Source organism: Plutella xylostella, chromosome Z (assembly GCF_932276165.1).
Source record: "Plutella xylostella chromosome Z, ilPluXylo3.1, whole genome shotgun sequence".
Classification (NCBI taxonomy): Eukaryota; Metazoa; Arthropoda; class Insecta; order Lepidoptera; family Plutellidae; genus Plutella; species Plutella xylostella.
The window spans coordinates 941,650-968,537 of NC_064012.1; the positions used below are offsets into that span (position 1 = coordinate 941,650).

At 43.4% G+C, this 26,888-nt stretch overlaps 1 protein-coding gene across 1 annotated transcript in view; it reads right to left on the reverse strand.

The window, feature by feature from the left end:
• The window catches only part of LOC105395537, a 93,248-nt gene that overhangs the window by 64,156 nt on the left and 2,204 nt on the right, over window positions 1-26,888 (reverse strand). The window contains exons 5-31 of the mRNA XM_048632795.1: window positions 26,690-26,874; window positions 24,910-25,048; window positions 23,912-24,093; window positions 23,356-23,519; window positions 22,447-22,599; window positions 20,315-20,464; window positions 19,644-19,819; window positions 18,502-18,632; window positions 17,483-17,678; window positions 16,895-17,124; window positions 15,902-16,033; window positions 15,073-15,195; window positions 14,520-14,577; window positions 13,997-14,142; window positions 13,404-13,466; window positions 12,054-12,178; window positions 11,421-11,620; window positions 7,650-7,744; window positions 7,326-7,432; window positions 5,440-5,583; window positions 4,930-5,003; window positions 4,791-4,809; window positions 4,332-4,454; window positions 3,753-3,871; window positions 2,775-2,872; window positions 2,030-2,231; window positions 631-747 (exon numbers count right to left, since the gene is read on the reverse strand). Coding sequence (XP_048488752.1) covers window positions 631-747; window positions 2,030-2,231; window positions 2,775-2,872; window positions 3,753-3,871; window positions 4,332-4,454; window positions 4,791-4,809; window positions 4,930-5,003; window positions 5,440-5,583; window positions 7,326-7,432; window positions 7,650-7,744; window positions 11,421-11,620; window positions 12,054-12,178; window positions 13,404-13,466; window positions 13,997-14,142; window positions 14,520-14,577; window positions 15,073-15,195; window positions 15,902-16,033; window positions 16,895-17,124; window positions 17,483-17,678; window positions 18,502-18,632; window positions 19,644-19,819; window positions 20,315-20,464; window positions 22,447-22,599; window positions 23,356-23,519; window positions 23,912-24,093; window positions 24,910-25,048; window positions 26,690-26,874 — 3,651 coding nt within the window. The remainder of the gene's footprint in view (window positions 1-630; window positions 748-2,029; window positions 2,232-2,774; window positions 2,873-3,752; window positions 3,872-4,331; window positions 4,455-4,790; window positions 4,810-4,929; window positions 5,004-5,439; window positions 5,584-7,325; window positions 7,433-7,649; window positions 7,745-11,420; window positions 11,621-12,053; window positions 12,179-13,403; window positions 13,467-13,996; window positions 14,143-14,519; window positions 14,578-15,072; window positions 15,196-15,901; window positions 16,034-16,894; window positions 17,125-17,482; window positions 17,679-18,501; window positions 18,633-19,643; window positions 19,820-20,314; window positions 20,465-22,446; window positions 22,600-23,355; window positions 23,520-23,911; window positions 24,094-24,909; window positions 25,049-26,689; window positions 26,875-26,888) is intronic.

A 26,888-nucleotide genomic window follows, 5' to 3' on the forward strand; every position in this document is an offset into this window, starting at 1 on the left:
TCATGTAGTATCCGCTAGAGATAACTTGAGACTTGATCTCGAAGCGCGCTCTTCTCCCGTCCCCCCCCCTATAAAGGTATAAACATGTGTAGAAACTCCAAAGTGTTACGTTACGACCTTTAAACGTTTTAATCCCATTTATTTCACATTTAAAATGACATTTAAGTATATTTATTTATTATTTCGAAAAAATGACATTTAAGTATATTTATTTATTATTTCGGATCTAATTTAATTAAATTTTTGCATATTTTGACTAACAATTTTCGACATGTTTTACTTATTTACTATGGATGTTATATCTGGAAATAAATGTTTAATAATTAATAATTTAAAACCACCGCCTTAGGGCGAGACCCCATTAGTGTAACGCTGCGTTGTGTCGTTTCTGCCATAAGTACCTATATTTTTCATGACCGTTCCTTTGGGACGTCGCAACGCACCAACAAGGTCCCACCCTGTCGCTCTTATAAAAAATGGCTAGCTAAGTGGAGAGGTAGAAATGAGAAAGCCAGGGTTCAGCTTGACACAAATTTATTTAGGTCAACGTGGGTTAGGCCTACACTATTCGATCAGTCACTTTTCAGTCGGTACGGATAGGGACTTAGCTGAAAATGGACGGATACTCACTGCGCCTGCGTGACGGTGACACACAGGAAGTGAGTGTCGTCCGTGGGCGCCGCGGGCTCGCGCGCCTCCAGCACCCGCCCGCCCAGCGCGCCCGCCCTCCACTCCGCCCCAGGGTCACTGCAGATAGATTAATACGTGGTAAATAAAGTGGTGGCTTCTGAAGTAGTCAGTATAATAGGCAACCTTTGACAGCACAACAAAAAGAGGGAAAATTTGGAAATACAATAGGCAATATGCACGTGAATCAAATAAAGGTCAAATATTATTTTTATTAAACTTTGTTATTTCAGAATTATGCCTCTATCAATGTTTTCGATTATAATTCATTTGTGAGCGAGTAAATATTGTTGAAAAGTAAAAAAAAAACTTCGGTAACTTTAAATCTTTGAAACGTGACGGATTTTCTTAGAGCGGATGTGACGATATGTCAGTCTCATAATAATCTATGCCCATAGAACTGAGCATCGGCGCGACTAGCGAGAGTCATTATTCTGAGCCGTGAAACGAACGTGATGACGTCACACCTCTTCACACAAAGATTTGGGGTGTTTTAGTGGACGAGTCCGTTGTACATTTTTAACTTTCTTTAAAATACCTAGTGTTGCCCAAATGCAAGAACAAGACGAGACTTAGCCAGTCTTGGTCTTGGTCTTGCGCCAATACACCTGGTCTTGGTCTTGGTCTTGGTCTTGCGCCAATACACCTGGTCTTGGTCTTGGTCTTGGTCTTGCGCTCCCAGTCTTGGTCTTGGTCTTGGTCTTGCAGCAAGAGTCTTGCAAGTCTTGCAATTACCTATTAGTCTATTACTATTTATTAAAGTTTACTTTTTGATTTTAATAGATATTTTTTTATTCGCTATGTTTATGGTATTAGTCGTAATGCGCATAGGTCCAGTTTTTCATTTTCTTTGATACAGTTTTTTGCATCTCATAGAATTCCTAAGCGTACTTACCTATACACCGTTACACCTAACTACTCAGTGAAATAGCGCTCTGCAAGACGCAAGAGTCTTGCAGGCTATGTCTTGTTCTTGCTCAAGTCTTGCACGGTCAGTCTTGGTCTTGGTCTTGCTAAAAATACGCGGTCTTGTTCTTGGTCTTGGTCTTGCAAAAACGCAAGAACAAGACCAAGACTGCAAGACCAAGACTGAATTTGGGCAACACTAAAAATACCTTAAATTACTTTTTTTGGCGTTGATTTTTTTTACTATAATAAAGCAATGTAAAACTATCGAATAAAAATATTAAAAAAATACGTGCATATTCCCTATTATTTAAGATCCGTCTAATATGGCCTACATTTTAGATAACAGAGAACACAAATGCTATGTCGTCTAGATGAAATTAAGTAATAAAACGATCTAGAAAAATAAATTATGCCAAAATCATACAATACTCACGCTCTCTCATAATGCTTGATCGACGCAGACGCAAACTTCAACTTGACCTGATTATAGTGCGACTGGACATCAACAGTTGCTATGATATCCTCAATGACAGTCGACAGCTTGACAGTGGCCGTGGAGACCACGAGAGTGGCTCGGGACACCACCCACTGACACCAGAGGAAGGTTGACGGCTTTATGTGTGCCTGGTAGAGAGCTGGAAAGAAAACTGGGGTTTAGCAGCAACATTCTAGGTATTGAGTATGTGTACAGTTCACCATACATCATAAACCTAATTAAGTCTAAATTGACAAGTACAAAGATTAAATTGAATAAAAATCTAATAGTAATCAATTCACAACTTTACATTTGCTCTGGTCAATTTAGTATCTGAGAAAAGAATATGCATTCGCCAACATTATGTCGTAGTTTGTTGTTTGTTGCAACGCAGCAATAAATTATGTGGACCAATAGCAAAAGCAAAGACAGATCCCTTTAAAAAAAAATACTCAAACAGCAGTAACTACAGTGCGACAAACTTATCTGTTCCGGTGAGTGCTCACGTAAATGTCTAATATTTCTTCATTCTTTAAGATTTTAAGTTTTCCCGTAATGGTAATTTAACCTTGCGGTTTTAATAAACCCTAATAATAATAATCTAATATACAATATCAATATATAATTTATTAGTAAATAATGACATATGGACCAATTTAGTTAACTGCCACCGGAACAGATAAGTTTGTGGCACTACACTTACATTCTTCCATGACGGAGGGAGACTCGAATATCTCGATGAGCTCGGACTCGCTCGGGGTGCGGTCGTCCGACGGGGTGTGCTCCTCGCGCTCCACGGACCTGCAAAATCCATCACACAACTTTCATTCTTCTTCTTCTTCAAGTGCCTCTCCACTACTGGAGGTTGGCGGTCAGCTCTGCATACTCCTCTCTATTCTTCGCCAAGCGCATCAGCTGTTCTACGCTGGCCACTCCCGTCCATTCTCTTATGTTACGGAGCCACGACTTTCTCCTCCTGCCCACACGTCTTTCATAGCAAAGCTAAGTACGTGTCTATCTTCAATGTGAACATTTTAGGGTTTTTTACTTTGGGATTTATAATTTCGGCTTTCTAAAAGTATTTTTATACTGTGTAAAATATCAAATACATACATTTTATTTGTCATTTGTTAGTTTTCAAGCGAAAACTAACTTTGTTCATCTGGCCAAAGGATTTTTCAATAAGACGTCATAACACTCATGCTATATTTTACAAAGTATAGAAGAAACGTCCAGCTCTTTCAGCGCCTAATACGACAGGTATCCAGTAGTATCTGGATAAGAAAGGCTATGTATACAGTGTTGTGGCGCTCCTTGAAAAACCTTTTGTCCAGAGGACGATAACAGGCTTACGGGCTCAAAAACTGAATTTCGACAAAGAACACTTACGGGCAATGAAAAGGTTCCACTCACAAAAATCCAAACCAGGTGACCCAATTTTTTTCAAACATTTCATTTAAAATTTGAACAAAACATGTTTTTTTTGTTTAGTTGTAATATCTTGATGCCCTTTTAAATGTACTTCAATGATGCAGAAGGCTTCGTAAAGCTGCATAAAGCTAGCTTTTTCCGTTTAGAAGTAATTTGGTGTTTTTCTCAGTGGAACCTTTTCATTGCCCGGTAAGTATATTTTGGAGCTGCGTTGTCGTTGTGAGTCTGTAGGTACGAGTATTATAGTTACCTAGTAAGGCCGGCTCGCGCGGGCGGCGGCGCGGGCCGCTTGCCCGGCCTCGTCGTGAGCTGCCTCACGAGCGACACCACGTGAGACACGCAGTGCATCGCCGCGCCCACCACTATGACCTGTAGACAAGCACACGCATTGTTTATTTATTTATTTTTATTTAAGGAAAACTTACAGCACAATTTGAAGGTATAACAATTGTGTTGCAATTATTCAATTTACCAACACAAAAGTCCATAGAATAACTAATTTTAAGTACTGGTAGGACTGTAAACTGTTTGAGCTTCCGGTTTCCTTCTAAATAATAATAATAATAATATGTGGGGACATCTCACACACGGCCATCCGACCCCAAGCTAGGTAGAGCCTGTGTTATGGGTATCGGACAGCTGATATATCTACACAAATACATAGATAGATAGATATTAAATATAAATATCAACACCCAAGACCCGAGAACAAATATCTGTCTTTAAACCAATATCTGCCCCAGCCGGGAATCGAACCCGGGACCTTCGGCATAGCAGTCAGGGCCACTAACCACTACGCCATTCGGCCGTCAGAATATGAATGTGTCACCTGTTGGTTGTCGAGGCGCAGCTGCACGGGCGGCGTGTCCGCGTGCAGGTTCACTCCGATGCTCACGACGGGCCCGGAGCCCCCGGCCGCCGCCTCCGCAGCCTCCGCCACCGGCTTCTTCTGCTAACAAATGAGGAATAGAATAGAATATCACTTTATTGGACGTAAAATTTTACAATTATTTGTCCATTGTCATAATATTAATCTACCATTATTTCACAAGGCCCTGTCATATAAGGAGGAAAGAAATGGCGAAAGAAACTCCTCGAGCATCATCTCATCGAGGATGTTGAAAACACGGATCAGGCACATAATAGATAGGTACAGAAATCAAAACTACACAGGTACAAGTGCGCGCAAATAGACACTGCAAATAGACACAATGTCTCGGACTATTTCGGACCAGTGATAGCTCAAGTGCAGTGAGAGTATTCTCATAAATCAAATTTAATCACTTACCGGTTCAGGCTTCTTCCGTCTGAAATAAAATAAAACATTTATGGTTACGTTTTTAAAATAATTCACAAGATTAGAGGATTAGGCAAGTTTTTTAAGATAAATAACAATATAAAATTAAATTAAATTTAAAACTACTTACGTTAAAGGCCCTCTAACGAATTCCTTCAGTGAAGTTGGCTTGAACTCTCCACCCGATGTAAAGTACTTTATTCTCTGTGAAAGAAATAAAACATTCAATTATGTAATTACTTTTTTTGTGGAAATTGCTGACGTTTAAAAGTAGCGTATTTTTTTGAGTTTTGTTGGAGTATACGCGCTTACACGCGCTGCAAAAAACCGAACTCGTGTATATCCCGGCACCTTCGCAGAAGGTAAACGACGCTCGTATGAGTATCCGTTCTGAAACCGCTAATAAAGCTCATGGGAAAAGCGAGTCTACCACAGCTACCTCCTCAAATGCTGCGGCCTACGTCTGAGGCGTAGTAGGGTTAAGTAAGGTAGCTTGCTAATTCATCTGTGGTGGCAGGGTTAAGTAAAGTAACAGTTACCTCCTCAAATGGCGAGGCTGCGGCCTTCGTCTGATGCGTGGTAGGATTAAGTAGGGTAGCTTTCTAACGCATCTGTGGTGGAGGTAGGGTTAAGCATTTACCTCCTCAAAAGCCGAGGCGGCGGCCTTCTTCTTGCTGGCCTTGTGGGCCTCCTTGGGGCCTGGAGGGCGCCCCTGCAGCGCCTTGCTCACCACCGACAGCGTCACCGACGTCGTCACCAGCTCCAGGATCGTTTTGCGCACCACCTGGGGAAATGGTACATTCGTTTAAGAAATTTTATTTTTGTTAATTTGTTATGTTCAACATTATATGAATTCCGCGATACAGGTTCGCCTAGTGCGGAATTTGCAGATAAAACCATTGTAAAACATGTTTTATGGAAATAAATACTTTTTTACTTTTTACTTTACATAGATACCAGTGCGGAAAGTGGAGAAGTACAGTCAAGCTAAAGTATATATTTTTTTACTTCAGATACCAAATTGACAAGTGCAACTATCAATCAGCAGCAGATTTTATTCGATTTGATATTTGCACTTGTCAATTTAGTATCTGAGTTAAAAAATAGACTTTAGTGTTTGCACGACACGTAAGAGACTTAAATTTCAAAGAACTCATTAGAACTTAGTTAACACACGGTCACTCTCTGATACTATATCATTGTCATAAGAGTTTGGAAAGTTAGTGATTACACGGAAGGCTACGAGTCTGTAATGACATTCCGCACTAGTGTCACGTGACAATGGGAGCTAACGCGTGTGAATTTGCCGCTAGGGGCGCTGGTGTTGACTGAGGTCAAGTGACATTTTTACTTTTCATATAATTTGTTTGGCGGGCTTCGTGATAAATTATATTTTCGTTCATTTCCCTGTTGAAAAGTGATCTCTTTTCGCGAAATATCGCAAATATGGATTATTTGTCGATGAATGTGCACGCTTTGAAAGCTGAATTAAGGAAAAGAGGCGCAAAAATAATCAGTCTCAAAGAGCAGCTAATTCAGAGGTTAGTTTGTTTACTGTTTACAAACTAATTTTTTACGAAGTGTATGCTTGTTTGCTTAGGTAACAGCTATGTTTTTTTCTTTTTACAGACACCAAGACTATGACCATAACAGTAACTTGGTTGGAAACGTAGAGGACAGCATCATACAACAAAATGATTCGTGTATACTGTTGAGTAGCCTTCAGAAACTTTGTATAGCAGTGTGAAAACTAAAAATGAAACTCCAGATCTAGATATTGTCACCAATGAGTACTTTGAAATTAATACAGTGTATACCATCGCTCTTACGGTGAATGAAAACATTGTGATAAATCCTGCACATCTAGATTTTCGAACCCACCAACCTGCAGTGGACCAGCGTGGTAGGAAATGGTCCAAGCTTAGGAGTGGAGTTTAGACCTTAAGGCGATATGCACAAAGGCTCCATTCGAGTGAGCCAGGTGCAGGTACTGACACCCACACAAATAATAGAATAGTATACTATACTACCATTATTTAGTTTCAACTAACAACTCAACCAGCATTCATGGTGTGGATTACTAATGTGTTATATTTTTTGTATAGCAGTGATAAATAAAAGTTAAATAAGTGTGTAATTCTTTTATTTTTATTGTATTTATTAAATGCCTAATCCATATTTACATTATGTTTTTTCTGAAATTGGTTATAATGATTTTCACAAACACGAGATTGTCGGATAATAATTATTTCACAAGCCACTGTTTTAGAAGAGTTTTATCACTTGGTAACATATGTCCTCCTTTTCTTTCCGAACATAACGGATCTGCACAACATCACGGCATAGTAACTCGTTATGATGATAGTAATTTTATAATTAATAAGCTTATGAGATTCAAGATTTTAAAACTTTATTTCGCGCCAATTTGATAAAGTCGCCTTTGATAAGTTTGATAGCTATGGTACCTCTTGACCTCAGTCAACAGTGGCGCCAACTGGTGAGCAAAAAAACGGTGGTCCCCATTACCTTGGGTTTCTTTTCGTTTTTGCTGTCGGTCTCCCGCGAAGGCTCCAGGGTGTAGCACGACATGTCCGCCAGCTCGATAGTCCACGGGAATGCGTCGTATTCTTTCACTGAAAATATACCATTTTATTCGGTAAGGTCTACAGTAAAGTTATATTACTTTAAGCATTTAAGTACAATGAAACACATCCGGATATACTTAAAAATATATTGAGTCTATTGTACGAATGGATCGACGGGAAATAATTTGCACTAGATAAGTTTTGCCAAACAAATTGTGAAACAATTGAATAACTTATTTTGGCTGCACGAAACGGAAGTACTTACTGTTCTGTACTTTGAGGTAGGTCGGTCCGTCCTTGCGTATTTGCGACCACAAGCTCCGGATGTGGCCGTTGCACCTCAGGGAAATACGGCCCAGGCTGCGGGAAAAGTCAAGTTTATTACTAATAGGGAATATGCTTGTATTTTTTAATATTCTTATTCAATAGTTTTACATCGCTTTATTATAGTAAAAAAAAACGAACCCAAAAGAAGTTATTTTAGGTATTTTAAATAAAGTTGAAAATTTGCGACGACCGAATGGCGTAGTGGTTAGTGACCCTGACTACTGAGCCGATGGTCCCGGGTTCGATTCCCGGCTGGGGCAGATATTTGTTTAAACACAGATATTTGTTCTCGGGTCTTGGATGTGCCCGTAAAATGGCAATAGGCCCGCCCCCTATTACATTGGGACTAACATAACACTCTGGCGAAAAGTGGGTGCAGCAATGCACCTCTGCCTACCCCGCAAGGGTGTACATTAGTACAAGGCGTGAGTGCGTGTTTTTTTTTTTTTTTGAAAATTTGCAACCGACATGTCCACTGTAAAAACCCGTCATGATGGCGCGCTAAGTGTGACGTCACACTCTTGTTTCACGGCTTAGAATGATGACTCCCGCCAGTCGCGCCTACGCTCAGTTATATGCCCAAAGGCATAGATTATTCTGAGATTGACATATACTATCGTTTTACGTCACTTCCGCCCTAAGAAAATTCGTGACGTTTCTAATGTTAGAACTTACCGCAGTTTTTTTCCACTTTTCAACAATTACCTACTTGCTCAAAAATAAATTATAATCAAAAATATTGATGGAGGCTTCATTTTGAAAAAACAAAGTTTATCAAAAATAATATTTGACCTTTATTTGAATCAAATGCATATTCCCTATTCTGTAATTATGATGATTAGGTCGAAAATTGCATGAACTCCTTTGAGAAATGGATAGTACAGGAGTAGCACTGTTTTGCTCGACTTGGATCGAATTTTATCACAGAACTTTCCGTAGGCGCCTTTTATGTAGGTAGATACATTGGCGACCAACACTAGAGCTACAAACGGAGTGCGAGTTTGTACACCTCCGAGTAGTTACGAGCAAACACCGCGGGAGAGTAGCCACCTAGCCGCACACGCTATCGATTTTCACTGCTCGATCGATTAAGAAAAACCTGCACTATACGAGTATGTATGTGATCAAGGGTGCGTCATCGCTGCCAGTTTTCAAACAATATCTAAAAAGGTGGCTTGCTGTGGGTGAATTCATTAGCAGGAAGACTTAAATTATATTAGATTTTTATAATAAATAATAATAAACTTTTTTATTTCAGCAAAAGCCATATTTTGTTAGTAACAATTAAACTTAACCTATGTTAGTGTAATAAAAAGACAATCTTAGGACTACATAAACAAAAAATATTAGATATTACTATTTACAAGCTTATATAAAAGTATTTACAATTTCCCCAATACCCTATTCACCCAATGCTTCAATATGCTACCATCCGTTCTTCCTGCAATGACCTCTAGCATGCCGTTGGTGCTGGCGCGCACCCTGTGCATGAGCGACGCTACCTTTTTGCGCATAATTGCATGGAAGCCATCAGTATGTGCTTCCGCAAACATACCGGATGCACTGCAGTGGCGAGGCAGCCCCAACAACATCCTAAAGGCATTGTTATATTGAACTCGCAGAGCGCTGAGAGCCTTTTGCGTATATTTGACCCACAGGCTGCCCGTGTAAAAACATTGACAATAGGATTTGAAAAGTGTAATTTTTACTTCACGTGAGCATCGAGCAAACCTGCGGGCCAACATATTCGCGCGGGCTGCCAGCGCCCTGCGCTCCCGTTCAATATCATCATCATCATGCAGGTCTTCATTGACAATATGCCCGAGGTACTTAAAGCTAGATACCCTTTTCAACGGCTTACCATACAATTTTATGGGTATACTAGCTGTTCCCGCGCGCTTCGCTTCGCCTTAAAAAGTTTTCCCGTGGGAATTCCAGGATAAAAAGTAGCCTATGTTCTTTCCCATGGTCTAGACCATATGTATACCAAATTTCATTCAAATCCGTTCAGTAGTTTTGGCGTGAAAGAGTAACAGACAGACAGACAGACAGACAGACAGACAGACAGACACAGTTACTTTCGCATTTATAATATTAGTTAGGATTGAATGCAGTAGCCTTATTTCTAGTTTTAAAAACCATAAGCTCGCTTTTTTTAACATTATATAATAGGCCATGCGTAAGAGCATACCTCTCACAAATGTTCAGTAGCCTGCTCAGTCCGTTGATTGAAGGGCTCAGCAGAACCATGTCATCTGCGTAACTGATGTTATTCATGCTCTTACCATCCACATAGCATCCTGCATGTGTTCTGCTGAGCTCATCAATCAGGCTGTCAACATAAACATTGAACAGTAAAGTTTTGTATTGTTGTCCATATTTTTGTGTGCAAATAAAGAATATCTTATCTTATCTTATCTTATCTTAAAGGGGAAGATAACCCACCCTGTCTCACCCCACAGTCAAGCTTGTACCTATCAGAATGCTCTGTACCCCATCGAACCTTATTCATTTGGTTTTGGTACCAAAATCTTAAGATGTGTACTACCTCGTGAGGCACATTAAGCTCTCTACATTTCTCCCACAGGATATCATAGGACACCAGATCAAAGGCCTTTGATAAATCTAAAAAACAAGCAAATACACTTGTTTTTCTATCTGTATAATATTTGACGGTGTGCTTGAGGGCCAGTATCGCAGTCTCAGTGGAGAGTCCGGGTCTGAACCCAAACTGCGCATCGTGGAGCTTTATATACCTACTAAGCTGGCCCTCAATCAAACCGTCAAATACTTTGGCTACTATTGTAGCTAGAGATATTGGTCTATAATTACTTATACTAGATATGTCACCAGTCTTATTTTTAATAACTGGGACTACAATGGTCTCTATCATATCCTGTGGGAGGTAGCTATGGCTAATACATAAATTATAAAACATACACAATATCCTTGGGAGGTGAGCACCAGCATTTTGTAGGTGCTCTATACTTAGACCATCATGGCCTGGAGATTTACCTCGGGTCATGTGTTTTATAGTGTGCAACACATCTTTAGCTGAAAATCGCACCCTCAACCTGGTTTCATTACTTAGGTCTGTGTTATTTGAGCACGCTTTCTTATTTACACATGGTTCAACTTTAAAATGTTCTTTAAAGCGGTTTGCTATATCTTTTGGTTCACACTTACCCTCAACTGAAGCAGGCAGACTTGGCTTAAGATTAACTTTATTAGTGCATTTCCAAAATTTACCGAAATGTTTTTCTTTTCGCAGAGTAGCCAGTATATCCATTTTAATTTGATCACTATTGTTCTGACACCATTTGAGCTTCAACTTAAAGAGTTTCCTACTTTCACACATATTATTGTAAATTGGTCCACCCGACGGTCTGCCCAGAGCTACCCAAAATTGAAAGTGCGATCTTGCAGATGCATGATACTGTCTGACATATTTTTGACATATTTATCACTCACATGTATATTCTTTTAAATTTTTTATTCTTGACATTTTATTATTGTATAATTTACCATTGACTATTGAATTTTGTACTACTAAGTACATTTAAATGTTATTTTAGTATTTCATTTTAATTTAGGTATGACTTTATTTTTTATATTATTATTATTTTATTTATATTTTCCCCGACATGTAATGAATATTATGAATAATAAATACAATACAATATGCCCTGTGAACTATTGAAATACTCACCAGCAAACCAGTATAGGACTTATCAGCGCATGCCGCTCCTGCGCGTCCCGTATCGCCGCGCAGTCCACGGCGCTGACCGTGTCGTTGGGCACGTACACCAGCACCAGGCCTATGGATACGCGGACCAACGCGCGCCGCAGTGTACTGTGAAGGTCTATGAGTACGGCCCCGTCGAGCGATGGCTCCGGCTTTGATCCTTGCTGTAGGGGAGGTTGTGTTTGTTTTGTAAATGGTGGTTTTCTTGAATGATGTTAAATATGTTTCATGAGCAAAAATATAAGTTTGTGTTCGAAAACATTAACTTGACATCTCGAAATCTATCGTAATATTTGAGTAGGCCAACATAACGTTAGTGCCAGATAATCCACACATTTACTTCATCATAATCATTATCAACCCGTAATCATCCACTACTAAACATATGCCTCTGCCAGGTATAGTTGACCTTAACGTTACAGTCGATTTTGTACTCTATTCCGTGGTAATTAATAACTTAAATGCAAAAATCGTGACGAAGTACTCTTAGGACAGATCTGTCACTAGGTACGCAAAGAGGGATGGGGCAGAGCTGGGACAAGGCATACCGAAGGTTAAACAACCAAAATCATTATTTGCCAAAGTAAAAAAACTCACAGTAGCCGTGGAAGAAGGTCTATACTCCTTCTGCGAGCTGGAAGAGCGGCTGCGCGGGCGCGCCGCGTGGACCAGCTCAGCCGCAGTGCTAACACGACCGCTGGACGACTGGAAACAACCACCAACTTGTTAGGAAACGAAGACGGGAAGGTATTAGACATGTTGAAGCACATTGAATTGAAAGAACTAAGGATATAACGGTAAAAAGTAACGGTTCTGTAGTGCCGAGATCCCGAAATACAAAAACATGCAATATTATTATAAAAATAAATAAATAGTCATTTATTTCAGGCTAGACACCCATATTACAAACATTAAGATTAATTAATGACGTAAACCTGTTTATAAGAAAATTAAGTCCCCGACAATGGTAATATTAAGCGCATAACATTTAAACATCGATTTAAAAAAAGAAAAGGACATTATTTCAAAAAAGTTTAGGAATGTAGCTACGTAGCACATCCAGACAACATTTATACGGGTACACACGTTTTGCAGCTTCGATTGTGATTTGTGTGCTTCAATACAACCAGGGTGAGTGTGATATGTCTCATTTCACTGCCTGGTAGATTATTTTCTCAATGGCTTCCTTCTGCTTCTTCCCTTTTTGCTTGATAACGTTCTTTTTCTCTCCTTTGCGATATCTTCAAATTCTCAAATTCTTAGAGTCTTCATATGTTATTTACCAGAGCGACCATGAAGCCTCTAGGAGTTGATAATAAGGCAAACGAGGCTGGCACGTTCGTTTACCTGACTATCTACTCCAGAAGCTACCAAATAGCTATAACTCTTGTCTTGAATAATTCCATCTTTATCAAAATTTCCGTAGATATAATAGCGGGCGACGATATACCATTTGAAGTCCTTGAAGTTATGTTCGCTGTCTTCACGAGATTTAGCATTTTCGCTACGAAAACAGTAAGCAGCTAAGTGTAAGGTGTGAAAGTTAGTGATTAGGTATAACATGATAAGAAAAAGATACACAAGACAGGCAAGAAAAAACATGCTTTTAAAAATTTTTTGTTGAAATGGTGGAGCTAAATCTCCTGAAAGTGATTAGTTAGATGATATCAACAAGATTAACAGAAAGCAGTTGTATTTAGGGTGTGCATATTTGAGAAGGATGCTTCTTTGGAAAAGTGGTTCAGTTTGACCAATAGATTTTAATAAATTGTACTTTTTTGGATCAGATATAGAGATGTATAGTGGACAATAGTAGTCGATGATGATGGAAGCGTGCATTGCATACCCACGCCACTATGCGGTAGAATACTAGAATATCAAGGCCTATGTCCAGCAGTAGACTGTATTTCTGATGATGAGGAGCCTGTCTTACCGGCGGAGTAGTACGGCGGCGCTGGAAGTATTGCACGGATGATATCGTCTTGTTGGACAGCTGGGGTTGCCACTCCGCTGCAATTAAAAACCTAATTAGTACCGTTTTCATGATCAGCTCACTGCCTATGCACTTATCATCAAGACAGAAGTATCTTCATAAAGAAATTCTTTGTTATGTTATTATTATCATGATACGTGCCGAGGCTACGATACAAATGTCTGATACGGGGTACAAATGTCGACCCAGCTTTACATTATCTTTACGAGCCAATTTTCATGTAATAGGTACATTCTGTGTAAAAAGTATCGAGACTGGCTGAATAAAACACAAAATGTTTATTATTCATTCAAATTTATTTTATCACCTTCAAAGCATGCTCCTTTTGAAACGATACACATACGCCAACAAATTATCCAATCATGACAGCATTTTTAAACGCTTTTCCCAGAGTTGTGTTTAGTACTCGCGGTAGTATTTTTGCCAGAAAGTCAACCGGTGAGTAAAGAATATTATTTGCGGGTTATGTGGAATTTAATAGAGTAGTATATCTGAGGTAACTGTGGAATACAGATTAAAATGAAATTGTAATATTATGTCCTCTTACTTGCAGTTCGTAGTGTCGGTCTATCGGACAGCCACCCCAGTAGGAGGGGGTCCAAGGATACGGCCGTGGGTTCCGTCCAGATGCCGAAGTAGTCCAATGTATCTGCCATGTTTTCCGACCACTGCATGGCGAAACGAACATACGGCCTGTGGAATAGAACATAAATCAGTTAGACATTTTCCCATCTAATAAATTACGGGAAATTCCAACTTTATTTTTTTCCACGCCACCAGAGGTCACTGTCTAGCAGTGGGCTATTGTAAGCTAATGATGATGACTATGATGAGTATAGTTAACGCTGTCGTGTTGGTGGTCGAACAGAGGGCCTCAACAAGGGCTTGCCACCGTGGTGAAAGAATTTTCCAGTCAGAAAAGCATTATACACCGTCTGTCCAGTTTGCGCCGGACGCAAGTATTTAAAGCCTGTTTGCAGTGTCACGTCACTGACGAAGCCTTCTTTTGTGCACCCCTTCGGCTGATGATGATGGGCACAGCAGCAGTACAATTCTACGTGAATACTTACACCCCGGCTTGCGTGTCCGGTCCAGAGAACAGCCACGCCTGACGCAGCTCCTCTGATCCTGAATGAAATGGTTTAATTAAGTAATGACAATTACCTATTCAAGTTCTAAGCACACATAACATACAAGTACAAAGGTTACATTCTACTGATCCAGGTGCAGTAACTTACACCCTCAGAAATAATATGTAGAAGTCGCCAATATTCATTATTCATCCAGAGGTGCGATCATAGGATTCGATACTAATTGTATTCAAATCAACATTACATTTTGTACGTACTGACTGTGAAATTCCACCTAACATATGGAAAAAACAAACGTCACTTTTGGAACTATGTTTGCCTTACATTTTGACAGTGACAGTTGACGATACGCAACGTAAACGGAGGTTTCGAATCTTATAATCGCTGCACAGTAGTCTGTCAGTTAGGCGCAATACAGGTATTGACCATTCGAATTCTAACACTCGCCTCAGAAGGCGAATACACCGATAGTTATTTTCCCCGTTAGTTAGCTTTAGTTTGGTTGTAGTATCTCAGTAAAACGTATACGTACGTTGTTCTTTATGGAAGGCGGTGGCCTTGAGCGACTGCAGATGCGCGGTGACTGTGCGCGTGCGCCGCGTCACGTGCGCCTGGACCTCCAGCTCTTCAGCCGTCACGTCTACTGCCACTGACTCTGTGGGACGACACGGATTATTGTAACACATGATAATTATTAAGGAATATTGTGGTCTTCGTCTGATAACTTTTATTACAAAGGTTCTTGATGGACAACCGCCATTCACAATAGATTGAGGATTATTTAATTTGGTCCCTAGTTAAATAAAACTGCAGGAACCGACAAATGTAGAGAGGATAATTTCATTCGTTATGTTTTGTAGCCGTTTATTAACCTAAGACAAGTGTTAGTAGCCAGGAGTTGTATGAAAAAGGGCGTAACTTATAGCGTTGTATCACTGAATTGAACCCCTCTTCCAGCAGTAGACCATGGCAAACTCATGAGACCGAGGATACCTTCGTCCTGTACAGCCAGGGTGGGCAGCGTGCTGGACTGCAGCAAGGTGGAGGCACCTGGCTATGCAGCAGTAGACCACGGTGAGCTGATGATGACGAGGTTATACCTTCGTCCTAGACGTCCGTAGACGACCGAATGGCGTAGTGGTTAGTGACCCTGACTGCTGAGCCGAAGGGCCCGGGTTCGATTCCCGGCTGGGGCAGATATTTGTTTAAACACAGATATTTGTTCTCGGGACTTGGATGTGCCCGTAAAATGGCAATAGGCTCGCCCCCTATTACTGACGAAAAGTGGGTGCAGCAATGCACCTCTGCCTACCCCGCAAGGGAGTACATTAGTACAAGGCGTGAGTGTTTGTTTTTGTTACCTTCGTCCTGTACAGCCAGGGTGGGCAGCGTGGTGGCCTGCAGCAGACTCGAGGCGCGCCGCCGCAGCAGCGACAGCGGCACCTGGCACGCCGCCGTCATGCGGGAGAGGGACCCAGATATGTTCAGCTCCTCTGGAGTGAGAGAGATAGAATTATATTATTATGAGTAGCATTTATTGATGAAGATCGGGGAAGAATTTAGCAGTGGATGATGACGGTCTGATGATGATGATGAACCTTATTCTTCCAACACCAAAATACGAGAATGCCAGAATGAACAACCCCTCGAAAATCATATATCTTGCGAAAACTTGTATGTATAAAGAATATGACAGCAATTTGTACAGTTTATTTTTTTAATTCAATAACAATGTAGGTAGAAGCAACTATCCGTACATTGTAAGTAAGTAACTATATTTTAGCTAACACAGCACAACAATCCAAAACTTATACTCACTGATCTTCACAGAATAGCTCTTCTCGACCACACTCCTATCCGCGAAGTATTCCTCATTGAGCAGCCTATGATACTGCACAGTGAAGCTGGCGCGGACCACCATCACATTGCAAGCATTTACTTTACAACTTATACTCACTGATCTTCACAGAATAACTCTTCTCCACGACACTCCTATCAGCAAAATACTCTTCATTCAACAGCCTGTGATACTGCACAGTGAAGCTGTAACTATTTACGCTAACACCTCACAACAATCCAAAACTTATACTCACTGATCTTCACAGAATAACTCTTCTCCACCACACTTCTATCCGCAAAATACTCTTCATTCAGTAGCCTATGATACTGCACAGTGAAGCTGGCGCGGACGACCATTTACACTAACACAGCACAACAAACTTATACTCACTGATCTTCACAGAATAGCTCTTCTCGACCACAATCCTATCCGCAAAATACTCCTCATTGAGCAGCCTATGATACGGCACATTGCAAGCATTTACACTAACATAGCACAACAAACTTATACTCACTGATCTTCACAGAATAACTCTTCTCCACCACACTTCTATCAGCAAAGTACTCTTCATTCAACAGCCTGTGATACTGCACAGTGAAGCTGGCGCGGGCCACGGGCCGCGGCTGGCCCGTCGGCGGCGCGAGTAGGGCTCGTGCGTCGGTCACGGAGGCGGATAGGCGCAGGCGCGCCGCGCGCCACAGCGGCCCCTCCTCGTCGGGGATCTGGCAGGCGGCTGCGCATACTCTGCAGGGGAAGGGTATAGTAAGTAGGTGTTATTAGTTAAGATGGTTGACTGACCATTACTATTAAAAATAAGGTCATTGAAGTACACAATATAAAACTTTTGATTTGAAATGCATTGGCAACAGTATTTTCTAACAGGCTACAAGGTTACAAACGTAAAGGTTAAAAACGAATATACCGAAGCACAGAAGATTAGGCAATTTTAACAGATCAATAAAAAAAATTGGTCCTACGATCGCCTGGATCTAAAAATTGTCGTTCGCTATCTCGCTACAATATAACAGCACCGAATCATTAATGATCAAATTGGTTAAGCTCGGGTGGCACACATTATATCTTATGCTAACTGCACACTGACCTGTGCGGATACAACGGGCCAGTGATCACCACGCGGGCAGCAGGCAGGCGACACTCCAACGCCAGTGGCGCCTCCCCGGCGTCCCACGGCAACACTCTCACCGACACCCCTCGGAGATGGATGTCCGTGCGGCGTTGCGGCAGGTTCTCGTTTAGCGCCTCGATCTCTTCGATTGTGAGCGTGCGCTTGGGTGGTTCTGTTGGGGAGATTTGTGGTTATAGTGGGATCGATAACGTTTGGTGTTCTAAATTAAAAATACCAATTTCATACATCTGAAGGGCCGCAATAATCAGACGTCGAGTCAGTAGCTGGACAGCTTCCTAATAAAAGCTGAAAAACTCCTCTTCTTCCTACATCTACCATCGGCTACATTTCAGGTTAAAGGCCAGAGTTTTAATGCTTGTTCACGATGGCCTCGCTGGCCCCAAATATGAAACATTTGAAGTGAAAGGGTGTACGTATGAAATGCATGCGCGGCCTCTGTGACTGCACTTGCTACCGCACACGCCAACAACGTGATACGTGAACAAGCACTCAGATGTACTGCTATTATTGCAAAACAAAATTGACAATGACACATTAGCAATGGGAGATTTTCAACCATAGACAACAAACCATAGACAAAAACAGATTATAGATGACTTCATACTCAACAGCACTGCTTTTTTTTTAGCCGGCATGGATTCCATTTTATTCAGCCAATACAAAAACCCAATGGATGTGAATTCAACCATATGCAATAAGTAGCTGTTATATTATGCATAATATTAAGTGTTAACTAGTTTAAGACAGCTTTGTACCATTTATGACATCTTCCGTCCCCTCAGAAGAATACAGCTCATAAAAAACGACAGGCCGGATGCCATCTATTGGTCGATTTTGGAACTTTTAAACGTCTAAAGAAAATCTCCCATTATCAATCTCATAAGAAGCGTCGCTCGCCTGTCAAACATCTGTCAGATAATTTGAGAAGCGAGGGGTGCTGCTGTGCATTGTTCGGTGGTGTTTACCCCACTGACCTGCGGCGGGCTTCGCGGGCAGCTCGTCCATCACGCCGGCGACGGCGGCGGCGCGCTGCAGCAGCCCCGAGCACACCTGCAGCCGCAGCGGCGCCACCACCACGCGCGTCGCCACCGCCTCCGCCCAGTCGCTGTACAGAGAAACGCGGTCAGCATTATGGTATCATAATATGGTCGTATAATGTGGCTATTAGTGCTGTGCACTCCCTGAGGTATGCGAGGGGCGAGAGGGGGGGAAAATTGGCTACTGATAAAGCTAAAGATAAAGAAACATTTATTCGACACATAGACAGCAACAAGAACAAAAAGAAAAATACAGACTTAAAGAAAAGAAATACATATACAAAATAACAAGGCCAAAAAATTAACATGAGACAAAAACAAAAATACAGGCAAAATATAAAACAATAACACAACGGGTTGCTGTCCGGAGTGTCGAAACGGCACCAGCTCAGCATGAGCTGTGGACAGTAAGGCCACAGCGCTGATTTTCAGCTGGCCCTTTTAAGTGACCTCAGTCACGTACACGAGTACCTACTTAACTATGTACAAACAAATATATATATATATATGTTAATTTTTTGGCCTTGTTATTTTGTATATGTATTTCTTTTCTTTAAGTCTGTATTTTTCTTTTTGTTCTTGTTGCTGTCTATGTGTCGAATAAATGTTTCTTTATCTTTAGCTTTATCAGTAGCCAATTTTCCCCCCCTCTCGCCCCTCGCATACCTCAGGGAGTGCACAGCAAATGGTCACACTATAGTAAAATTATCGCTGCGGTATATATCATGGAAACTACTTTATTGCAACGAAGTTAATGTACATAAAACTATTTATAACCTAAAGTCCCGATGCCTTAAAGTAAGCCTTAAAGTTACATTTGTATACCTGCAATTTCCATGTATGGTATCTACATTACTTTTACGGCTATTTGGATGGTATCTACCTATGATCTTTGGTTTTTAATAAATATTGCGTCCAAATTAGCGATCACAAACTCGGAAATGTGAGCGATACAACCGTCATCTAGCAACAACAAGCAATCTAGGTTAGCGTTTAGTGGATTGGAATTCATCATTGGATAGGACAACAACATGTTTATATAGGCCTAACTCATTCAGGTTAACATCCAGACTACAAACCTGTACTCAAAGTCCGTGGGCATTTCCACGGCCGCATCCAACGGCGCGTCAACCGGCGGCGTGCGGTCGTGTGTATACGTGAACTGCACCACTGGATCCATGAGGTCCCAGGGCGAGGGCGGGCGGGGCGCGGCGCGGGGCTCGGGGGTGCCCGGCGTAGGGGTGGGGATGGCTGACTGGAAGAGTTGTTGATGGGATTAAACAGTGATTGAAAGAGTTATGGTATATGTATATAGTTTACTCGGGAACTAGGCTGGCTGAGCTGAAATCAAGGGGATTTGTACAAAGGTTCCACTAGAGAGCCACGTATAGGAACTTCGCCCCCTCTCAGAACAGAACAGAAGAGTTATGCTTCAACGCCTAGAGAGCCTGGAGGTGCTCGTAGGGGCAGCCAAACTTGCAACCGAAAATTGTGTTTCTGAACTGTAAAGTATTTTTCTATAATTCCAACAGGCACCTGACGATAGAGAAGTGTTGAGTAAGCTGCGCTACGATCAATATAAAATATGAAAACTTTTGCTATTCCTTTACCCATAGCTCAGGCCAAACCCACGTAACTTATCACTTTTAGCCACAATAGCTCTAATACTATACGTTTTGTGCCACAAATCTGCAACATTCTTTATCACTTAACAAAACACGTCTATCAATCACACTGCATCCTCACATACCTCTTCCCGTATCACACTCTCCACCGCCTTAAGTACTTCTTCTTCTTCCTGTGGCTCTATGGTCATGTCGTACATCTCTGGAGGCCACTGAAAGGTGTCTTCAGCCGCCGCGTCCGCCTTCTCAAGGTAGACTGTTTGACTGCCTGATCCCTGAGGGAGATAGAGGGTTGGTTAAAGTGAGAGGTTTGGTTATTGTTTATTTGGGTAGGTTCCTCGTCCTTCTACTAATAGAGATGCCATTTTCGAATTTTAATCATGGTGATTGAAAACTTGCGAATAAGCAATCGAACTAGACAAACATATGAATTTTGTGATAGCAATAATTATGCGAAACTACTCATCATACTGCATCAGCAGAACTGAGGTCAGTGGTCAGACAACACGACTCACACTAGACGTTTTAGGACTTTCAAAGAAATTCTCAAATTCAAACTCCAACTTTGGAAATAACCTCCCAGTCCTGAAGGAGGCTAGAGTTTCTTTTGCCTAAACTTTATCAGGCAAATCTGGTGACCCCGACGTGATCCCCTCTTTGTTTTCCAACAGCAGTGTATCTCATACTCACGTCAAGGGCTTGAAGTCAAGACTTTTCAAAATTTTCTAAGCCTCGGAAGACACGCCCTAAGCCCTCCTACAACTATACATACAACAGGCCATGTAGCACGGGGCGCCATTAAGACGTGACAAAAGTTCTCCGTCGCGCTCGCTCTTGAAGCTGTGCGATGTGAGTGAGCGCGATGCAAAACTCTTGTCACGTCTTAAATGCGCCCCGTACTAGCCCTTCAGGATGGGACAGCTCTACTGTGCTCAGTGTGACAGGGTGTTCAAGACGAAGTTCGGACTTGTCAGCTACATAAGAGCACATAACAGAGTGTAGTAAGAGTCGCTGTTGTCGGATACGATGTAGAGGACATCATCATCATCATCATCTCTTACTCACAGCAGCGGGCGCCAGCGTGAGCGAGCGCACGGCGGCGCGCAGCGAGCAGCCCAGCGGCGCCTCCAGCCCCAGCAGCGTGTCTCATACTCACAGCAGCGGGCGCCAGCGTGAGCGAGCGAGCAGCCCAGCGGCGCCTCCAGCCCCAGCAGTGTGTCTCATACTCACAGCAGCGCCTCCAGCCCCAGCAGTGTGTCTCATACTCACAGCAGCGCCTCCAGCCCCAGCAGTGTGTCTCATACTCACAGCAGCGGGCGCCAGCGTGAGCGAGCGCACGGCGGCGCGCAGCGAGCAGCCCAGCGGCGCCTCCAGCCCCAGCAGTGTGTCTCATACTCACAGCAGCGCCTCCAGCCCCAGCAGTGTGTCTCATACTCACAGCAGCGCCTCCAGCCCCAGCAGTGTGTCTCATACTCACAGCAGCGCCTCCAGCCCCAGCAGTGTGTCTCATACTCACAGCAGCGGGCGCCAGCGTGAGCGAGCGCACGCCGGCGCGCAGCGAGCAGCCCAGCGGCGCCTCCAGCCCCAGCAGTGTGTCTCATACTCACAGCAGCGCCTCCAGCCCCAGCAGTGTGTCTCATACTCACAGCAGCGCCTCCAGCCCCAGCAGTGTGTCTCATACTCACAGCAGCGGGCGCCAGCGTGAGCGAGCGCACGCCGGCGCGCAGCGAGCAGCCCAGCGGCGCCTCCAGCCCCAGCAGTGTGTCTCATACTCACAGCAGCGCCTCCAGCCCCAGCAGTGTGTCTCATACTCACAGCAGCGGGCGCCAGCGTGAGCGAGCGCACGCCGGCGCGCAGCGAGCAGCCCAGCGGCGCCTCCAGCCCCAGCAGTGTGTCTCATACTCACAGCAGCGGGCGCCAGCGTGAGCGAGCGCACGGCGGCGCGCAGCGAGCAGCCCAGCAGCGCCTCCAGCCCCAGCAGTGTGTCTCATACTCACAGCAGCGGGCGCCAGCGTCAGCGAGCGCACGGCGGCGCGCAGCGAGCAGCCCAGCGGCGCCTCCAGCCCCAGCAGTGTGTCTCATACTCACAGCAGCGCCTCCAGCCCCAGCAGTGTGTCTCATACTCACAGCAGCGCCTCCAGCCCCAGCAGTGTGTCTCATACTCACAGCAGCGGGCGCCAGCGTGAGCGAGCGCACGCCGGCGCGCAGCGAGCAGCCCAGCGGCGCCTCCAGCCCCAGCAGTGTGTCTCATACTCACAGCAGCAGGCGCCAGCGTGAGCGAGCGCACGGCGGCGCGCAGCGAGCAGCCCAGCGGCGCGCGCTGCCGCGCCAGCAGCGCCACGCGCCGCGCCTCCAGCTCCAGTAACGGCCGCGCGCGCTTCTTGCCCGTTGACGCGTCCGTTTCCATCACCTGGGGATTGTTTAGTGGGCTTTAGGATTGCTATGTCACCGTGGTTATATGGGATAAAACTATAGAAGGGCTAGTACGGGGCGCATTTAAGACGTGACAAGAGTTTTGCATCGCACTCACGTACATCGCGCAGCCTTAAGAGCGAGCGCGACGGAGAACTCTCGTCAAGTCTTAATAGCGGCCTGTGCTACAGGATTGCTATGTCACCGTGGTTATATAGGACTAAATCAGGACTGGAGTTTTTCACCGAAGACCGCAGAAGTCTAAGGCGAAGTCCTACGAAAATGCGAATGCCACGCGGTCATCGCTCGAGTAAGCGATGGGACCATCGACGGTTCGCAAACATAATATATTTTAGTCATTTAACGTTTGATAGCCAGGAAATGAGCCAGGCGGGGATGTCTTGGGCGGATGTCTCTGAGCTGGCCCATGATCGTAAAGAATGGTGGCGCTTCACTTCGGCCCTTTGCTCCCCAGCGGAGATTGGGAATAAGTAAGTATAAGAAACGTTTGATAGCACATTTGCAATTTACTAAGAATCGCGTGAACTAACGATCGATGGCTACGCTACGAAGCACACCACTTGTCGCGTTCTACTACAACTACTCCTGGTTGCCTGGAAAGAAATCGCTTTAAGCGATAAGGCCGCGATTTGTACATATGTGTAGATTAAGTTTTTTTGTAATTTTTGTCCATGATTTTGTGTACAAATTAAGAATATTCTATCTATCTATCTATCTACTCCAGACAACTCACCTTGAATACCACAGCGACATGGTCCAGAGTAACAGTCAGGCGGTGCGGCACGGCGGCCGGCGGCGCCTGGTCCAACTGGTCCTCGCGCTCGGACCACTCGAGGCGGGACCACGCCCACGTGGACCACGACTGGGTGGCCGCCTCGCGCTCCGATGATGTTGGCGCTGGGGGGTTTGGTAATTTGTTAGTTAACAATGTATGGAGGTCAAGCTGTGGTTACGTGTGAATAGTGTGGCCGCGGCTTTTGCAGTTGCGTTGTGGCAGCGACAAAATGTCGATGTGGTTGTGTTGTCGCTGCGATGTGGTAACCACGTGGTCGTATGCAGTTAATAGGGAGAGGAGGTGGCCACGGTGCCGCCGCCGCATGGCGGCGTTGCCGACGCGATGTGGTTGCGATGTGGTCGTATTACACAGGTGGTCGATAACAACGGCAAAATGTGGCACGTGTGAATTGGATTATTAATTTTCAATACAAAATATACGCCCGACCACACGGCGTGATTGTTGTGTGTTTGTGGCTGTGATGTGGTTGTGGTACGTCTGAATTTATCCTCACCGGGCGAGGGCACCTGGCTGACAGCGGGCTCCGCGCGAGCCCCCACTCTCTCAGTCCGAGCCACGCGCAGCAGCAGCGCCAGCTGAGGCCGCGTCACGCTCCACGCCAGCCGCGACGAGTGCACGTGCACCGCCAGCCCCGCCGTGCGCCGGGTGGCGGCGGATTGCAGCCGGGTTAGCACGCTGTGGGTGGATGATATTGATTTGATTGATTGATTGATGATATATTTACTTTATGTCAAACTACTAGACACAGATACTAGATACAGGGATGGATGATATATACTTTACATGGGATAAAAAGTAGCCTATGTTCTTTCTCAGGGTCTAGACCATATGTATACCAAGATTCATTCAAATTCGTTCAGTAGTTTTGGCGTGAAAGAGTAACAGACAGACACAGTTAAGCATTTATAATATTAGTTAGGATATCAAACTATTAGATACAGACAGAAAAGTGATGCGATTTTCAACATTCAAATTAGCAGTTCTCGCGAGTTTTGTCTTAAAAGGCTTTAGCTTAGGAATTCCGGGATAAAAAGTCCACAACAGAACGCATGTGTGATTAACCTGGGGTATCAGCTTCCTAAATACCAAATTTCTACTAAATTAGCTCAGACTTTTTTTTGTGAAATAGTAACAATTAACAATTGTCAATATTTACAAAGCATCTTCGTTGGAAAAGTCATTTTTACGACGCGACGTCTTATCCTGTTTATATGTAAGCTTATCACTGCTTATTACACTGCCGGGCAATGAAAAAGTTCCACTCACAAAATTCCGACAGCAAACGAGCCTAATTTTTTCAAAGATTTAATTTAAAATAGGAACAAAATATTACTGATTTAAGTTGTTAATATCCTGACGCTCTAATAAATGTACTTCAATGTTGCAGAAGACGGTATTAAGCTAGCCTTTTCCGTTTAGGAGTTATTTAGTGCTTTTCTGAGTGGAACCTTTTCATTGCCCGTGAGTGTATTCCAGTCTCGTGGTACACACCGGAAGGACAGCTGGCAGCGGTACAGCAGCGGCTCCTGGAAGAAGCGGATCTTGCCGTCCGCGTCGGTCTGGTCCAGACACAGCGTCAGGTCTTCCACCTCGATGAGGCGGCGCATCACCGGCAGCGCCGGGTCTATGTCTGTGAACATACGCCGTGGGGAACACATTGTTTAGGAAGACGAAATACATGGTATAAGGACGTGTGCAGAAGCAAATAAACTAACGGGGTATAGATCCGGCACATCATTTTATAACAGATGTAGAGATATTTGCCAATAAAATTAAATGCTGCTGTAAGAAACCTGTCGTGCAGGAGGCAGCCGCCCTCGGCATGAGCTGGCACGAAGTCGAAGGCGTGGCACAGGACCGGTCAGAGTGGAAATCTAGACTTCGAGTCCTATGTCCCTGATTAGGGATCCCAGGAACTGATGATGATGATCATAAGAAACCTATTTCTTCGCTGGCAAAAAACCACACTTTTGGGCCGCCCAAGACAGTTTGGTAAGTCGGTAGGTAAATATAGGCCGCATCTATAGGAAGTGATCGGGTCTGATTATATAAGCGGATTTTAAAAATATTGTAATGAAATCTACTCCATTTCAGAAAGTCAAGGAAAAAATACTCTTTTTAAGAATGACAAGGAAAAGAAATAGCAAGAGACTCCACGAGCATTTTTCTAAAGAATTAACTCCGAAACGATTATTAGCCAGTACTATAAGATAAACTCCTCTTGGATCACGAGCTAAGTATTAGGAGGGTTAATTATGTATCAAGACATTTTAGCCTTGACGACTTAAATATGTATACCTACAGACATGATACAAAATTTTATGCATAGCGGGCGCTAGCAGTCACTTATCAGTGATTTAATATACAGGGTGTTGCAAAATTGGTATATCAAGCCGAAAAGGGTCCACACAACTCGTTCTGGAAAAGTCATTGGCGATGTCAGATTTGGGCGCACGAATAAAAAAAAGTTCCATACAAAACTTAATCCATATTTATTAATATGGCAATCGACGCAAAGAGACGACAAGTAAATATTTAATTTGATTCGCTGTTTACTCGTAGTTTATTTGAAAGTGGATTAGTAAATTCGCATGAGCTTATTCAATTTACGCTAATATCTGAGTGAAAACTTATGAGCATGAGACAAAACAAAATTGACAGCAACAAAACATTTAACATGCAAATATAATTATGTATAGCTAAGCATCTGTTGCTGCCAAAGACACATTGATCTCGAAAAACCGTGGAGATTCACAAAAAATGAAACACGAATTGCGATTACAGCGTCCAGTTCTCATTATCATCAGCCCGTAATCATCCACTGGACGTAGTTCTGTACAAAGAAGCTCCACAATACTCTGCCCAAACGTACATATACCGTGGGCTACTAAAAATGACCACCAGGGAATTGAACCCAAGACTTGTAAGTATTGATTTCATTGGATAAAAAAAAATAATGACAATCACAACCTTCGCAACTAAATAAATCGCACACGCCAGCTACAAAAACACATAATGCTATCATTTGCAACTCACAAAGCAATGCGTACAACACAATGAAGACAACAAACTATAATTTAAACCCGAAAGAATTCTGTCTACGTGTCTTCCACCACCAAATACTTAGGTAATTTTAAGCCCCTCAGGTTGCTGCGCCCTTACAGCCCCCACATTAGTAAGTAATGGACTCATTACCACCTAATCCCACAATGCGATTTGCAATAAATACATTCGAATTTGAATGCCACATTAAAACATCATCAACCCTCACCAACAAACGCGGGCTGCCACTTCCCGTCGGCACAGTTGATCTGCAGATGCTTGACGTTGAGCGACAGCACGATGTCGTCTTCCACATACTTGACGATGAGGTGGTCGAGCCTGAGCACCACGTTGCTGACCACGCGCCGCACCAGCGCCTGCATGTAGCCCGGCGGCGCCTCCACCACCTGCCGGCTGCGGGGCAGATG